The 18,664-nt window shown below is 41.8% G+C and overlaps 1 protein-coding gene across 15 annotated transcripts in view; it reads right to left on the bottom strand.

The window, feature by feature from the left end:
* Positions 1-18,664, bottom strand: part of LOC126281513 (protein kinase C and casein kinase substrate in neurons protein 1) — a 525,973-nt gene that overhangs the window by 33,089 nt on the left and 474,220 nt on the right. For all 15 annotated transcript variants that reach the window (XM_049980549.1, XM_049980551.1, XM_049980537.1 and 12 more), the window contains exon 2: positions 12,377-12,620. In XM_049980549.1, coding sequence (XP_049836506.1) covers positions 12,377-12,590 — 214 coding nt within the window. In that variant the 5' untranslated portion in view covers positions 12,591-12,620. The remainder of the gene's footprint in view (positions 1-12,376; positions 12,621-18,664) is intronic.

The raw sequence follows: 18,664 nt of genomic DNA, 5'->3' as shown, positions 1-18,664 counted from the left end.
GTAGCAAACAAAATTTGCTGTTCAGCAAGTGACTCCCCATTTGTTGGTCTTTGCTGTCCTGAGGAGTCATCTCATACGACGACTTGTATTTCGTGGTATCTGACACTGATCCAACTACTTGATGACTGCCATGCTGTCCAATCTTATTTGTGTGTTGACACAACACATTCTTATGAACTTAGGCACACCCACTCAGTGAGATGGGAACATCCACTGCTACTACGCCTATCTCATAACCTGGGTTGATTATGTTGCCTGATGTCTGTGGGTACTAAGGATGCTAGGTAGTAGACTTAATCACAAGATCTTAAATAACAAATAATGTTTGTACATTTCATTTAAGGTGATATCTACTTGTTTAACACATTATAACTACAACAAACAGAGCATGCTTATTTTGTAGCAGAGTAACATAATGTTATGCCCTAAGTTCCACGTGTCTAATTAATGTCATGTGACATTTTGTATGACAATTAATCCGTGTTTTTCACATGTCAGAACTCATCTGAAGTTACTCCTAAATATTTTGGTAAAGAAATTAGAATTTTATATCTAATGTTATTGACATAATTATTGGTAGAGTAATAGTTCAGATACAACAGGAATGGGAGGGGAATGAATCAGCAACACATTAACTGATCAGAGAAACTTATGAGGAGAGAAAAGTTATAAGGAATACCTCCCCTACCATAATAATACATTTGTAATTTGTTAGGTTGTCACAGTACGTAACTGCTTCCTTCACCAAATAAAGAATTGGTGGTTTGTAGAATATTAGTTGGGTATGTCTTGCACAGGGAAGTGGGGAACACATGGGACTGGGCAGAGCCTTCAATGCTGACAAGAGACTACATTGTAATATTGCTGGCAAATAATCATTGATTATTTGGCTACTGTAGTTCTGGCATAAATCTATTATGCAAACCAAAGCAAAGCATGGAAAGCTGCAAGACTGGAGTAATATAGAGAAAGTTTACATAATAGAAATGAAATTTACAACAATATTATGGAAATAGGGCACAGAGGAGACAAAAAACAGATGGGGCAGAAGACTGCAAGAAAAATCCAACAAGTAATAAAAGACTTAAGTAAAAACAAGACTCTTAGGATACACAACATCTCCGCAGAATTATAAAAAAAGAACAAAGGCGAACCAATCATGACAAAACTGTTCAACCTAGTAAGCGTGGTATAAGAGGCAGGTGTTTGTTAAGACTTCAAAAAGAATTTAATAATCCCAATACTAAAGAAGCAAGGTGCTGAAGGGTGAATTACAAAACCATTGGATAAATAAGATACTGTTGCAGTCTTTATTCTGAAGACAGGTTTGATGCAGCTCTCCACATTAGTCAATCCTGAGCACCCCCCTTCATCGGTGTCATTACTATAACCTGCATCCATCTGAACCTGCTTATTGTATTCAAGTCTTTGTCTCTCTCTACAGAATTTTAACAGCTCACACTTCCTTTCATTACTAAACTGACAATCCCTTTCTAGTCACATTGTACCACAGCTTTTCTCTATCAAATTTGGTTCCATACTACCTTATTAGTTATTCAACCAGTCTATCTAATCTTCAGCAATCCTCTGTAGCACCACATTTCAAAAGGGTTTATTCTCTTCTTGTATGGATTTTTTCATCAACCATATTTCACATCCACATAAAGATACGACTCCAGACAATATACCTCCAGAAAAGACTTCATAACACTTAAATTAATATTCATTGTTAAGAATTTGCTCTTTTTTTCAGTAACATTTTTCCTTGCTACAACCATTCTGCATTTTACATCCTCTCCAAACCTGGCAGCATCAGGATTGTTTTCCCCACTCATCTGAATGGCCATAAATTTCTACGCATTTAGAACAAGCCAGTACCGATACCATATTGAAATTCAGTCCAAGTCAACCTGTACACTCCTATAGTCACTCAACGAAAACACTTTCCCATACACTACAGCATCATCAGCAAACTGTCACAGGTTACTGCTCACCCCCATGTGTTAGATCTTTTGTGTGTATAGAAAACAAGACTGGTACTATCACACTTCCCAGGGAAAATTCTGACAATGTCCTTGTCTCTGAAGGTTTTAAAATCAACAACAACAAAAGTAAAACCAGGGTAATGAAACGTAACCAAATTATATCAGATGAAGGGGAAAGCATCAGAATATGAATTAAGCCACTAAAATTAGTAGACATGTTTCTGTTATTAGAGCAGCAAAATAACTTATGATGGCAGAAAAAGAGGATATAAAATGTACACTGGCAATAGGAAGAATAGGGAGTTTTAAAGAGAGATATATGTTAACTTCCAACAAACAGAAGTGTTCATAATTTTTTCTGAAGTATTTGTGAGTGTGCGTCCTCAGATGGAGGCAAAACATGGACAATAAATAGTACAGACCAGACGAGAATAAGGTTTTTGAAATGTGCTGCTACAGAAGAATACTGGAGATTAGATGGTAAATCAGGTAGCTAATTATGAGGGTATTGAACCAAAATGGAAAGAAAAGAACTTTATGCCACAACTTAACTAAAGGAAACGATATGTTGCTATGAGACGCACTGACCTGTGAGGCATCAAGGCACTGTTACTTGGTTAACAAAAGTAGTGGTGGTGGGGGCATTGTATACATTTAAGAGAAAGACCAATGCTTCACTACAGCAAAGAGAATGTGGTTGCAACAATTACAGAAAAATGAAGAGATCTGCAAAGGATAGGCTGGCCATGGAGAGCTCCAGCAAAACAAGTCTTTGGAATGGTGACCAGAACAAGTTACCCTGTCGGGTATTTTGATGGGTGTCTGGAACATAACCCATCACTTATTATGAGCACTGGTACCAAACAATTTACAACTTCACAACAAGAACTGAATGAGATGGTGCAGAGATTAGAACACTGTACTTTCCGTTGCAAGATGCTAGCTTCAAATCTGTGGCATCATCATCATCATCATCATCATCATCATCATCATCATCATCATCATCATCCTGACTTAGGTTTAATGTGCTTTAACAAACTCATTTAAAGGAAATGCCATTGTCAACTTTCTTCCCTACCCTTTGCTCTGCCTGTAATGGCCTCATTACCAATCGCCAATTACATCACCTCCTCCTTTCTACCCTTCCCTGCTTCATTTTTACCAGTATGCAGTAATATAAGTAATTCTTGTGACAGTATGTTCACTAGTATCTGTCAAGTACGTGTATAAATATTTGTCAGACTACAATTCTCACTGTTACTGTAATATGTTTCTTCTTTTTTAATTGGTGCACCCAGTCACTGATTCCATTCCTTGTTACTCAGCTTCTTCCATATTTGGAGGAGGGTACACACACCCAGCAAAGATCATGAAATGCATCTTGTTTATTTATTTGTAAGAGTAACGACATTCTGATTTGTTTGAAATAAATTGCTTCTCCATTATCTGTTTCACCTTCAAAAATTTCTTTAATGCACTTTAGGTCTTACATTAAATCTGTTCACACACATTGTGCCATTGTGACTGTGAAACAGAAGAGGACAGTGACGAGATCAAAATACTAAATTTGTTTTCCAAAACAGCTCAGTGAGAGACAATCAATCTGCAGATCCTCCTATCAATACTCGCGTGAATGCCAAAATGCTACATCACAAAATAAGTGACGGCGGAACAGAAAATCCACTGAAACAGCCCAACAGAGAAAAAGCAACTGGACCTGATGGACTACCTGTAAGATTATACATAGGGTATGTGAAAGAACTCGTTCCCCTTCTAACAGCAGTGTATTGTACATTGCTGGAGGAGCAAAGTGTATCAAGTGATTGAAAAAAAGGAAAAAAAAGCACAGGTCATTCTCAGTTTCAAAGAAGGTCCATGAATAGATGCATAAAAGGCTTGAAACGTATTTTCTCCTAGCATATTATGACATTCCTGGAGACCAAAAAAATCCTCAGTAGAAATTAACATTGAGTCCACACAAAACAATCGTGTAAAAGCTAGCCTGTTCTGTTTGCCCATGAGACTCGTAAAGCAATAGATATCAGCACCCAAGTTGATGCTACATTCCTGGCTTCCAGAATTTGTCGAAGACAGTTCCACACTGTTGCCCAACTAACAAAATAGGAGCATACAAAGTTACGAGTTACTAGAAAGCAGAATACAGCATTTCATTCTAAAGGAGGGACGTCTTCAGACATAAAAGTAACTTTGGACATACCTCAAGGTGTTTTATAGGACCATCACTTTTTACAATATCAATTAGTGGATAATGTCGCAAGTTCTATGTGACATTTCTCAGATGGTGCTGTTTTATTCTGAGAAGTCTTAATTCTAGACAATTTTAGCACAGAGCAGGAAGACCAGTCAAAGATTGACATTTGATGCAGGGATTAACAGTTGACCCTCAACAGTCAACATAAACAAATGAAGCCTATTGTGCACAAATAAATGGAGAGACCCATTATTGTATCATTACACAATTGCCTGGAAATAATCACATGCATGAATATTTAAGCACATGTAAGTAGCGATTATAGTGGAATGACCATGTAACTCTAATCCAAGGAAAAGATGTCACACATTCATTGAAAGAATCCTCAGGACATGTAGCCCATCCATGAAGGATGCAATTTACAAAACCCTTGTTTTACCAGTACTTTAATATTGTTCGGCACTCTGGGATCCATATCAGATAGGATTGACAGAGGAAATACAACCAAAGAGAATCTGTGTGTTTCACTACGGATTCATTTAATAAACATATAAGCATTACAGAGATCCTCAGTGAAATCCAGTGACAAGTGGTGCAAGAGGGCATTGTATGTCATGGTGTGGTTTACTGTTTCTTTTCTGTAAGCATACATTTCCACAGCAGTCAACCAAAACATTGCCTCCCTCTGTGTTTATTTAATGAAAAGACAATTTAGGTAAGCTTTACCAACAATCTTTCTTCTCCGTTCGTGACTGCAATAGGAAAGGAAGAACTGCTTGCTCAATATACAGATTGAATAACATTGGGGAGAGGCTACAACCTTGTCCCACTCCCTTCCCAAACACTGCTTCCATTTCATGCCCCTCGACTCTAATAATTGCCATCTGGTTTCTGTACAAATTGTAAATAGCCTTCCGCTCCCTGCATTTTACCCCTGCCACCTTTAAAATTTGAAAGAGAGTGTTCCAGTCAACATTGTCAAAAGCTTTCTCCAAGTCTACAAATGCTAGAAATGTAGGTTTGCCTTTCCTTAATCTTTCTTCTAAGATAAGTCGTAGGGTCAGTATTGCCTCACGTGTTCCAACATTTCTACGGAATCCAAACTGATCTTCCCCGAGGTCGGCTTCTACTAGTTTTTCCATTCGCCTGTAAAGAATTCGTGTTAGTATTTTGCAGCTGTGGCTTATTAAACTGATAGTTCGGTAATTTTCAAATCTGTCAACACCTGCTTTCTTTGGGATTGGAATTATTACATTCTTCTTGAAATCTGAGAGTATTTTGCCTGTCTCATACATCTTGCTCACCGGATGGTAGAGTTTTGTCAGGACTGGTTCTCCCAAGGCCGTCAATAGTTCTAATGGAATGTTGTCTACTCCTGGGGCCTTGTTTCGACTCAGGTCTTTCAGTGCTCTGTCAAACTCTTCACGCAGCATTGTATCTCCCATTTCATCTTCATCTACATCCTCTTCCATTTCCATAATATTGTCCTCAAGTACATCGCCCTTGTCCACCTTTCTGCTTTCCCTTCTTTGCTTAGAACTGGGTTTCCATCTGAGCTCTTGATATTCATACAAGTGGCTCTCTTTTCTCCAAATGTCTCTCTAATTTTCCTGTAGGCAGTATCTATCTTACCCCTAGTGAGATAAGCCTCTACATCCATACATTTGTCCTCTAGCCATGCCTGTTTAGCCATTTTGCACTTCCTGTCGATCACATTTTTTAAACATTTGTATTCCTTTTTGCCTCCTTCATTTACTGCATTTTTATATTTTCTCCTTTCATCAATTAAATTCAATATTTCTTCTGTTACCCAAGGATTTCTACTAGCCCTCTTCTTTTTACCTACTTGATCCTCTGCTGCCTTCACTACTTCATCCCTCAGAACTAACCATTCTTCTTCTAATGTATATCTTTCCCCCATTCCTGTCAATTGTTCCTTTATGCTCTCCCTCAAACTCTGTACAACCTATGGTTTAGTCAGTTTATCCAGGTCCCATCTCCTTAAATTCCCACCTTTTTGCAGTATATAACAGTACGGAAAACAATTTCTATAATGAACTGTTCAACAGCACATTTGAAAAATTTCAACTCTAACAGGATCATAGAAAAGAACTATTTGGTCTCTGAAATAGTGAAGGAATTTGGTTTTGTGGAATGAAATTCCAGAAGTTCCATAAGTACTATTCTTGAATCACATTTGAAGAAAACTACATTTTCTGGCTCTGCCGCCAGTATAACAAAGTCTTTCATCTGAAGTAAACTATTCTAGTGAATTTGAGGAAGAAGTTATGTAAAAATTAATTATTTTTAGAAAACACATTAGAAGCTTGTCTATGGTCATAAAATAATCACAAATGCTGGTTAACAAGAGATAGGACCTGTATCAGTACTAGGTGAATCCAGCGAGTCCTCTGAAATAAAATTATCCAAAAGAATACAGGGTGCACAATCGGGAGCTTGCACACAAACTTACACAATATCAGACATGGTTATCAGAACACTGCTATGGAGGCTCATAAACAGTGTTCAAACAAAAAGGTAAAAAAACTTCATAAAAGATGTGCCTTCAGCACACAAGATGATTCTAACAGTCTTTCCAAAGTCTAAGATCCGGTATTCATTGAATTTCTCAAGCAGAGAAAAACCATTAACAGTTACATGTACTGAGAGACACACTGTAGCCTGTACTTAGTCTATCAGGAGCAAACAGCCTGGACTGCTCACAGAGGGAATGATTCTGTTCCACAGTAATGTATGTCCACAAGTCCTCAAGGTCACACACAATGTAATGGTCTAATTAAAGTGGGAGCAGCTTGAGCATCTGCTCTTCAGCCTGGACATATCACCCTGAGCATCTGCTCTTCAACCTGGACATATCACCCTGTGCATCTGCTCTTCAGACTGGACATATCACCCTGCAACTTTCATGTGTTTTATCTGCTAAAAATGCACATGAAAGGGAAGTGCTGCAACTCGTATAATGAACTGAAGGGCACCATGGAGGACTGGCTCCTGTGACAGCCACTGGAATTCTGGGAGCAAGGTAACAGTGGGATCCCTTGAATAACGGCTCTAGTCATAATGACAGTGTTGTTTCATACCTTTTCTTTTGAATACCTTTCATAGATCTGCAATATGACTTCAGTCATGTAAGATGGATGGGGGTGGCAGTTAGTGTGACTTATCTTGATGGTGGAAGGATGGACGGCAAGGAGAGTGGGGTATAACTGACTGATGGAGATGTGCCAGCCCAGGGCACGTGATCAAGGGAAATGCCCCAGCCTTTGGCACCAAAGAAGGGAAATTCCACTAGGCACAACCTGCAGCAAGTAGTGTCTACATTGTGCGGAAGGATGGAAGGTGCTCCTAAGTGTATGCCCTAGTGGTCAACCAGCAGTGTTAATTTAGGTGGGGAAAACCCTCAGTGCATGGTTGGGGGTGGGGGGACATCAGCACCAAGATTAGAGAAACATTCTAAAGGTGTGAAGGAGAAGGAACGGTGTGTCAACTGTTAATGGTCAATACACCAGGTATTAAAAAAAGATCTGCATTGCACCTACTGTGGTGAAATATGCAAATTAATTGACAGAGTGGGAAAATATTTACAGTGATGGGACACAAACTGAGTGTAGAATACTTTCAAAGTATCTGGTGGGAACATAAAATATCTTGAGTTTAGGGGAGGGTATACAATTAGTTGTGCTTGATACTTGTGGTGTGATGTGTCTGTATAAAGGAACACACAGTTTGTGGATTCGTAGGAGAGTGGGATGAGGAGCATTGAGGAATAGCATATTTTCTTATGTCACACTTTTGCATTTTTATCTCATTATAAAATTTGCAATTTTCCATACAAAATGATTTTAATATATATATATATTAAAAACAAATATTCCAAGACTTACCAAGCGGGAAAGCGCCAGTAGACAGGCACAATAAAATAACACACAAACACAGACACACAAAATTTCTAGCTTTCGCAACCAACGGTTGCTTCTTCAGGAAAGAGGGTAGGAGAGGGGAAAGACGAAAGGATGTGGGTTTTAAGGGAGAGGGTAAGGAGTCATTCCAATCCCGGGAGCGGAAAGACTTACCTTAGGGGGAAAAAAGGATAGGAACACACACACACACACACACACACACACACACACACACACACACACACACACACACACACACACATCCATCCATACATACATATATATACAGACACAAGCAGACACATTTACAGGCAAAGAGTTTGGGCAGAGATGTCAGTCGAGGCGGAAGTGCAGAGGCAAAGATGATGTTGAATGACAGGCGAGATATGAGTGGCGGCAACTTGAAATTAGCGGAGATTGAGGCCTCGTGGATAACGAGAAGAGAGGATATATTTAAGGGCAAGTTCCCATCTCCGGAGTTCGGATAGGTTGGTGTTGGTGGGAAGTATCCAGATAATCCGGACGGTGTAACACTGTGCCAAGATGTGCTGGCCATGCACCAAGGCATGTTTAGCCACAGGGTGCTCCTCATTACCAACAAACACTGTCTGTCTGTGTCCATTCATGCGAATGGACAGTTTGTTGCTGGTCATTCCCACATAGAAAGTGTCACACTGTAGGCAGGTCAGTTGGTAAATCACGTGGGTGATTTCACACGTGGCTCTGCCTTTGATCGTGTACCCCTTCCGGGTTACAGGACTGCAGTAGGTGGTGGTGAGAGGGTGCATAGGACAGGTTTTACACCGGGGGCGGTTACATAGGGTAGAAGCCAGAGGGTAGGGAAGGTGGTTTGAGGATTTCATAGGGATGAACCAAGAGGTTACGAAGGTTTGGTGGACGGCGGAAAGACTCTCTTGGTGGAGTGGGGAGGATTTCATGAAGGATGGATCTCATTTCGGGGCAGGATTTTAGGAAGTCGTATCCCTGCTGGAGAGCCACATTCAGAGTCTGATCCAGTCCCGGGAAGTATCCTGTCACAAGTGGGGCACTTTTGGGGTGGTTCTGTGAGAGGTTCTGTGTTTGAGGGGATGAGGAAGTGGCTCTGGTTATTTGCTTCTGTACCAGGTTGGCAGGGTAGTTGCGAGATGTGAAAGCTGTTTTCAGGTTGTTGGTGTAATGGTTTAGGGATTCAGGACTGGAGCAGATTCGTTTGCCACGAAGGCCTAGGCTGTAGGGAAGGGACCCTTTGATATGGAATGGGTGGCAGCTGTCATAATGGAGGTACTGTTGCTTGTTGGTGGGTTTGATGTGGACAGATGTGTGAAGCTGGCCATTGGACGAATAGAGGTCAACGTCAAGGAACGTGGCATGGGATTTGGAGTAGGACCAGGTGAATCTGATGGAACCAAAGGAGTTGAGGTTGGAGAGGGAATTCAGGAGTTGTTCTTCACTGTGAGTTCAGATCATGAAGATGCCATCAATAAATCTGTACCAAACTTTGGGTTGGCAGGCTTGGGTAACCAAGAAGGCTTCCTGTAAGTGACCCATAAATAGGTTGGCATACGAGGGGGGCCATCCTGGTACCCGTGGCTGTTCCCTTTAATTGTTGGTATGTCTAGCCTTCAAAAGTGAAGAAGTTGTGGGTCAGGATGAAGCTGTCTAAGGTGATGAGGAAAGAGGTTTTAGGTAGGGTGGCAGGTGATCAGCGTGAAAGGAAGTGCTCCATTGCAGTGAGTCCCTGGACGTGCGGGATATTTGTGTATAGGGAAGTGGCATCAATGGTTACAAGGATGGTTTCTGTGAAGGCTGTGGACTCCTGTGTTATGAAGGTTAAATTACGTCTTTGTATTGGTCATGTCCAGAAGAGGATGGGCACCAGGTTGAGGAAGTTGAAACAAAGTTTGAGAGACAAGAAGCTTTCTGATGGTAAAACCATAAGAGGCAGGCTGACAGACAAAATGATTGATGAACTACAGCACTATTATGGGATGGCTGTTAGAAACAATACTGAGGATGTGTTGTAAATGAAGCAGGCAGTATGGGCCACCTTCTTCCACAGACTGTCAACTGATCAAAAACCAGTACACACCTTTGTCCTCCTGGACCCGATTCATGGTGCAATTACCGCAATGACCAGCATTCAAACAGTTCACACAGTCATAAAACATTCCATCTCAGCAGCAGTCATGGATATCATTAAACCTATTTACAGAGACCTGGCAAATTTTGAATTACTAAAGAAGTGTCTGCATGGTCAGACTCAAAATCCCAATGAGTCGTTCAATAATCTTATATGGACTCGCTTACTAAATTTTTTTTTTTGTTGGAATGAAGACACTAAGGGGGGGGGGGGGGGTCAGAGATGCTGTTATCACTCTGAATGATGGTAACATTGGTAGGGTGAAAGTGCTACAGCATATGGGAATTAATCCTGGAGCAAACTGAATTAGAGAACTTCAACAGTTGGACAATGTTTGCATTAATAAAGCAGAGTATGCAGCACAGTTGACCACTAAAGAGTCCAGAAAGAAGGAAAAAGTTGGAATACAATCAAGTGGATGATATATAGTATGGTGGAGGGTGCTTCTGAGTGTTGTAAATGAAGCAGGCAGTTTGGGCCACCTTCTTCCACAGACTGTCAACTGATGAAAAACCAGTACACACCTTTGTGTTAAGTGAGTTACAGTCTTTTGAAACTTTAGAAGCCGATCCTGAAAATTTGCATTTTCTTTTTCATTTTTCCCTAAATCTCAGAAACCACTTCGAGTAGAGTATCCAAATTTTCAGGGAGTAATAACATACATATCCTAAGTCTACTGAACTGAGAGAAGAAAATAATGTTATGTATAATAAAATCATTTAGGATAATGTATAAAAAAGTACACAAAATTTTAATTCTGTAATTAAAAAATTGTAATTCTGAAAGCAATGGCTGAAATGCAATTATTGTAGTTCAGTAGACTCAGAACATACCGTTTAACGTCCTGTAAAAGTTTCATGTCAATGACTACGGTTTTCCTGAAATAGAGGGAAGCGAAGTCACTAAATTTAACATTGTCAGCATAGGGTGCTCCAACTCCCCTTAAGCGAGGTGCACCAGTGATGCTACACATAATCTTGGCGAAATGCAGGTGATGAGAGGTGGTCAGTAGGGGGTTATTAGTGTACCCTCAAGGGAAACACTTCAGAGTTAGAGGCCGGTCACCTGATTATATGTAAAACTAGGGTGCTGCAAGCAGGGTGTGAAATGACAGTCCCTAATTGGGAGAGTGGGCTAAAGGTCTGTTGCCTTAGATGGGAATGTGGAGTGTACTCTCTCTGAATTTGTAGTTTTGGATTCTAGGTGTGTGGAAGGGCCAAGAGTGCGAATGAAAGTGGGCTAAGGTGGAAGTGGGGCGTGTCGAACACACAGTTCAATACTACTGGGGTCTGGGGAAGAATACCTGGCATCTCAGCATCAGGCAGACAGACAGACAGACAGACAGACAGGCCAAGTTGTGCGGAGGGGAGGACCAGACGCCGGATTTTTTAAAAAAAAGACTATCTCGATTTGAAGCATGACTACAACATTTGAACTGTAAAAATTTAGACCTTTAAGCCCTAGTAAGATTGAGAAGAAAGCGTACTGGGAATTTTAAAACTAGATTTCAAAGTTTCGTTTTCAGAAATATAAAACGCAAATGTCACCTTAAAGCAAACTGTTGGTGGAGTGTGAACCAAGATCACTTTTCCAGGGGCAAGACAGTCAAGGACATTGCATAATTGGTAAGTACACTGAAAGGAATTTTCAAACAAGTAAAAACTTAACTTCAATCACGGTTCTTGCATTAATGAAACTTATCTTCTGTATTGCTAATGACACAAGGAGTTTCCAAGGCTACGTTAAAATATTGTATCAGACAAGCAAAAGTGGTTCACACACTGCTGCAACGAGAAACACTGTGTTGTCGAAGTATTAAAATAAATCATATAGCGAATTCCGTCATTTTAGCAGGGGCTCCCGTAACACAATAATTTAGACTAGAAATCGTGATGATTACGGACAAATCTTAAGACTTGGCGTGTCTGCGCAGGCACTCTGACAAAAGCAAAGTCTAGCAGCTCTACAGAAATGTGCTGTCGTGTGCAACAGGTACTGGCCCTTTCAGAGTCTCACTGTTCGCAGCAAAGTAAATTTAGCCAGACAGATCTCTGCGACGCTCCGACGATTTTATAAGAGTGTCAGGTGACACAAGTGGTTTCGACTTGTCGCTACTGACCCTTTTCGATGAGCTCGTTCCACTTCTTGGCCCAGCCGCGCAGGCTCTTGGCGTAGGCCTTCTCGATGTCGGCGCGCTCCTGCACGAGCGCGACCAGGTCCGTGCACAGGCGGTAGCCGTCCTCGATGCGGCGCGTGGTGCGCTTGTAGTTGCCGGGCTCCCAGAAGGAGTCGCTGCCCGCGATCAGCATGTTGTCGTCGCTGTGGTGGGACATGGCGCCGGCGCCGCCTCTCAGCCCCGCTCCCTGCAACACCGCCAACGGCCCTCTGTAGCCCAGCTTTCCGTCTCTCCACGACTCTCGCGCGTGCCGAAGCGCAGCCGTCCACAGGCGCAGATTTTACTTCGTGTCATGTATGCCAAAATATAGTTTCCGAGAATCTCCTCTTACTTAAGGAGAACATTAAAACTAAGAGTCTCGAAAAAATGCGAGATATTGTACGGGGTGTTCAAGAAGTCTCACCGCAATGAATATACCGAAATGAAACTCAGTGACATACAAGTTATCAGTTTATTGAATATTCATTTTTACTTACAAATTTTCACGTTAATTATTGAAAGAGTCCCTCCTGTTGTTTAATACACAATTCAATTCGTCTAATCATGTTTCCAAACACAAACTGTAACATTTCTTTTGTAACAGAAGCAACGAAAGTGGTTAATTCAGTTTTCAATTCACCGATGGATTTTGGATGGTTTTTATAGACAGTTGCTTTCGCTGCACCCAGAAGAAAAAGTCAGGTGGTGTTAGGTCAGCCGATCGTAGAGGTCAAAGTCCCTAAGAAATTATGCGATCACTAAAAACCATCAGCGAGCAGTGATATTGAAACTGCATGCGCGGTTGCACCCTCTTGTTGAAAATAACCGTTCAGTATTTCACTTAACACAAGTTCTCCTATGACTGGGTACAGAATATCACTATAGTATCATTGCGCGTTTATTGGTTCGTTGAAAAATATGGGACCCACAATCATACGGCTAGCGCGGCTAACAATCATACGGCACTGCGGAGAGACTTTTTGAGCACCCCATAGCAAACTACAAGTGTAACACAGGATAATTTCCTGAATTTTCACTCTACAGCGGTGTGTGTGTGTGTGTGTGTGTGTGTGTGTGTGTGTGTGTGTGTGTGTGTGTGTGTGTGCTGATAGAAACTACCTATCAGATTAAAACTGTGTGCTGGACCGAGACTCGATTCCAGACCTTTGCCTTTCCTAGTCAAGTACTCTACCACCACAGCTACCCAAGCACGACTCACGACTCGCTCGAAGTTTGACTTCCGCCAGTACCTCGTCTCTTACATTCCAAACTTCACAGGAGCTCTCCTGCGAATCTTGCAGCACTAGCATTCCTGGAAGAAAGGATGTTGCGGAGACATGGCGTAGCCACAGCCTGGGGGATGTTTCCACAGTGAGTGTGCGCTGATATGAAACTTCCTGGTAGATTAAAACTGTGTGCCCGACCGAGACTCGAACTCGGGACCTTTGCCTTTCGCGGGCAAGTGCTCTACCATCTGAGCTACCGAAGCCCGTCCGAGACACTGTGTGCCCGACCGAGACAGTTTTAATCTGCCAGGAAGTTCCATATCAGCGCACACTCCGCTGCAGAGTGAAAATCTCATTCTGGAAACATCCCCCAGGCTGTGGCTAAGCCATGTCTCCGCAATATCCTTTCTTTCAGGAGTGCTAGTTCTGCAAGGTTCGCAGGAGAGCTTCTGTAAAGTTTGGAAGGTAGGAGACGGATACTGGCAGAAGTAAAGCTGTGAGTACCGGGCGAAAGTCGTGCTTCGGTAGCTCAGTTTGTAGAGCACTTGCCCGCGAAAGGCAACGGTCCCGAGTTCGAGTCTCGGTCGGGCACACAGTTTTAATCTGCCAGGAAGCTTCATATCAGCGCACACTCCACTGCAGAGTGAAAATCTCATTCTGGAAATAAATATGGAGTTTTGAAATCAGGCGATTCTTTTTGAAACATCCTGTAATACAGATGTTATGCGTCACGAAGGGTCAATGATGTAGTATTGGTGCTAAAATAGTAATGCTCAACATGTCTTAACTGTTCCTTCGGGGCTCATTTTCTTTCGAGGCCTGTCGCCTTGGGCACAGCTGCTATTGATTTTCTGAGCCAAGTGTTGCCAGCTGCGAAGACGCATACTGGGCGCCCCCAGTTGCTGGCAGCGACCGCCTACCGCTATTTCGGTAACCTGCGAAATGTTATACGAGCCAGCACCGCACGTGGGAGCCACCGTTCACGTGTCTCGGTGCATGCGCCACCGCGTGCTGACTGCACTCTAGCAAGTCAGCCGGTCCGTAACCGGATAGACAAACTATGCTTCCACACCTCCCCTGTGCTTCAGGTTACTACACGTCACCCAACAAACACTATTACATAGCTACACTGGTATTTTGGTGCCACAGCATATTTATATTTAACACTTGTTAATCATATAGATACAACCTGTTTTGTTTTCAGATTTTGTAAGTGAACTCAAATGCGGTTATTGAATCAGTTCATTGGGAGCACATAATTGCAAGATGACATAATACGAAGGGCGTTCGATAAGTAATGAAATACACTTTTTAAAAAAGCAGTTTGGTTTTGTTCAGGTTTCCAATACACCATATTATTCTCCACTCTTTTGGCCACAAAACTATCTCCGTTCAATGCGACGGCCTTAACGCACTTTACTAGGAGAGGCTGTATGCCAGCGTTGTACCACTCCACCGGTCGACGTCTGAACCAACGCCTTGCTGCATCAACAACCCCATCATCCACGTACTGCTTCCCGTGGACTGAATCTCTCATTGGAGTCGGAAGATGCGAGATCCGGGCGGACGAGGAAGAACAGTCCAATGAAGTTTCGTATGCTTCTCTCGGATGCGCAGACTTGGGTCAGGTCTTGCGTTGTCATGAGGAGAAGCAGTTAGTTTGCATTTCTGTGTCGACTAACACCTTGACGTAGTTTCTTCAATTTCCTGAGGGTAGCACACACGTGTGCGGCCGCCCGGTACGCGGAAGACCGCACAGGTCTGCACGGCCTTGTTGCCATAATGACAGAAGCCTCGCCCGAAGATTAACCGTGTTTTTGTTCACTACCAGGTCTCCGTAGACATTCTGCAAGCGCGTATGAATATTTGCCATGCTCTGGTTTTCCGCCAAAAGGAATTCAATGACAGCTCTCTGCCTGGAACCCACCTTCGTTACAGACGCCATTTTGAACGCCACGTATAGCGCCGCGACCTATCGTAAATTCAACGTAACTATAAGGACTGATGTGGGAATATTCCACGTTGTCCCACAACAAATTCCGCATTTTTTCCAACTGGAATTATCTGAGAAAAATGTATTGCATTACTTATTGAATGCCCCTCGTATCTCGTGGTTTCAATCTTTTTCGCCGAACTCTTCCACTACGCACCAATCCCCCTTGCAGCGAGTCCTGAATGACTAGTAATTGTAACAACTGTTGATCCGGAAGAGTGTGCCACTTCGGCCCTACCTCTAAACACGAACTATTATTAGTTCTACTAGTGTATTTCTCTTTTTCTAATTTGTTACCAGATCCTGATTTAGCTATTAAAACATTAAAAAAGGGGACGAGTGTTACAAGTACACACGTGTATTATTCAGTTAGTGAGTAATGAAAATAATGATATTACGGTTATGTCACATGAGGCGCACGAACAGCCTTCGGTACATAAATAAGAGAGAGAGAGAGAGAGAGAGAGAGAGAGAGAGAGAGAGAGAGAGAGAGAGAGAGAGAGAGAGACCAGAAAATTATGGCGTTTCATTATAAGCGACTGAAGCTGGAGGCAAAGCAGTAAAAAAAAAAAAAACGAACTTCCTATTCGCTGACTGTCTGAAGAGCAAAGCATTGCCTCAAAACTAGCAAAATGTTCCAACAGTTCTACTTCGCATGACAAGACACATAGAAGAAGGAAAGAAGAAAAAAAGAAGTGAATGCAGTGCAATGGGCTAATGTGAAATCATGTAGGCCCTACCTAATTATGCAATGGAACGACGAATGTTAATTTCCGCTTTATCTGGGATTCATAGATGAACTTTTGACTATTTCAACCTAACCCGTACTAATGGCCAGTCTACGTCTCCATGCGCACGACCACTCTGAATTTCCCACTTACGTGCCACGTAGAGGGTTCATCGAACCACTTTCACATTATTTCTCTACCGTTCCACACTCGAACTGCGCGCGGAGAAAACTAACACTTAAATCTTCCCGTGCGAGCTCCGATTTCTCTTATCGTCAACAAAATATTTTCGCATTCGGGTTGAAATTTCATGGAAAGGAACTCGTCGCAATGAAAAACGCCTTTGGTTTAATTATTGCCACCCCAACTCGCATATCATATATGGGACTCTCTCTTACCTATACGAAATGAGCTCTACTTCTTTGAACTTTTTCGATATCCTCCGCCAAACCTATCTGGTACGCATTCCACACCGCGCAGCAACATTCCAATAGAAGACGGCCAAGCGTTGTGTAGTGCAGTCTTCTTCGTAGACCTGTTGCATCTTCTCAGTATTTTGTCATTAAAACTAACTCTCTGATTCGCTTTCTCAACAACATTATCTATGTGATCGTTCCAATTTCAGTTGCTCGTAATTGTAATTCCTAGGTATTTAGTTGAACTGAAAGCTTTTATATTTGTGTAACCTAAATGTAACCTATTTCTTTTAGTATTCTCGTCGATGAGCCCATACTTCTCGTTATTTAGAGACAATTGTCACGTTTCTCACCATGCAGATATCTTGTCTAAATAATTTTGCAATTGGTTTTTGTCTTCTGCTAACTTAACTAGACAGAAAACCACAATATCTGAAAACAATCTAAGAGGTCTGATCGGGAAGAACAGAGGTCTTTTAACACTTCCTTGGAGAACACCAGATATCACTTTTACTCGATGACTTACGAACTGTGAACTATCAAGAATCCTATCGCACAACTTGCGACGGGCACGCAATTTTATTACAAGCCGCTTGCCATGGACTGTGTCGAAAGCCTTTTGGAAATATAAAAATGTGGAATGGCTTTGAGATCCCCAGGCAATGGCACTCATTACTTCATGAGAATAAAGAGCTAGTTCCGTTTCACAAGAAGGATATTTTCTGAATCTGTGTTGACTCTGCGTCAATAGATCGTTTTCTTCGAGGTAAATCGTAATTTTCAAACACACAATATGTTTCAAAATCAAAAAGCAAATCGGCGTTAGTGCTACAGCTTCTATACGGCTTCGTCAGAAGTATGAGAAATTTAGAACTGAAGTTGGAGTCTAGTGAGGAAATCCTGCATCATCAAGACTATTCCCAGAAGGACGAGAGTGTCTTTTCGTATTTCCAAACTGAAGAGGGAAGACGGAATACATGTTAGTGGAAGGTCTCTGAACAACCACGATTTTACTAATCACAATGTACCTTCATCTCTACCGCAGTTAAAAATTCAACAACAAATGGAACAACCTGACAGTCTGAAAGTATGCTTGAAGCCAATTACAGTAAGACAATACAGTAAAGTGAACCAAAACTTGTACAGAATAACAATGCAGTCACAGACCTAACTTACGGTGTTTAAGGCAGTTTAATACAGATAGAGAGAAAAATGGCGTTTAGTGTTTTAGGGAAACTAAACACAGGTTTAAAATCAAGAGTCAGATGCATCTAAAAATGACAGTTTACAATCGATGTGTATCTCCCGTTTCTAATCATGGCAATGAGACATGGACTTTAAATACGAAAACAAATCACAAAAGCAGGGTTGCTGCCCATACTATGAAGAAAACATGTAAAAAAACATGCATACGAGTAGTTTGCTTACAGGATGCATGGATAGTCTAGGCGAGGCCTTTATCCCACGTTGGATGTCGAATAGCCCGCTACTGTAGCTGAAACTGGTCATGGTCCTTACATAAAGGAATGAATTTTCGTATTTCATCTATTCTATTAAACGTACATACATTGTTACACACGGTACAACTCACGACCGTCATTTCGTGAACTCTCTAACAGGTTGGTTCTATTCCTGGCGTCATTCAAAAACCTGTTCATTTGCGAAGGGCATGCGTTCACAGATTGGACACCTATCAGAGGCCAAGTGGTGGTCGGTTTACTCTTAACGCTCGTTTTCTTCCTGAACTTTCAACTCTGTCCAGGTCTAGGTTGACCACGTTATTCTTAACTGAAACCTAGTGTGTTTGTTCTCTCTAAACTACTCCACTCCCCTGGTAGCTAAATCCCGATTCTGAACACTCTCTCTCTCTCTCTCTCTCTCTCTCTCTC

The sequence above is a fragment of the Schistocerca gregaria genome, chromosome 7 (genome assembly GCF_023897955.1).
Source record: "Schistocerca gregaria isolate iqSchGreg1 chromosome 7, iqSchGreg1.2, whole genome shotgun sequence".
Classification (NCBI taxonomy): domain Eukaryota; kingdom Metazoa; phylum Arthropoda; class Insecta; order Orthoptera; family Acrididae; genus Schistocerca; species Schistocerca gregaria.
Note: the sequence above shows the minus strand (reverse complement) of the source record. Positions and strands in the feature narration are given on the sequence as shown.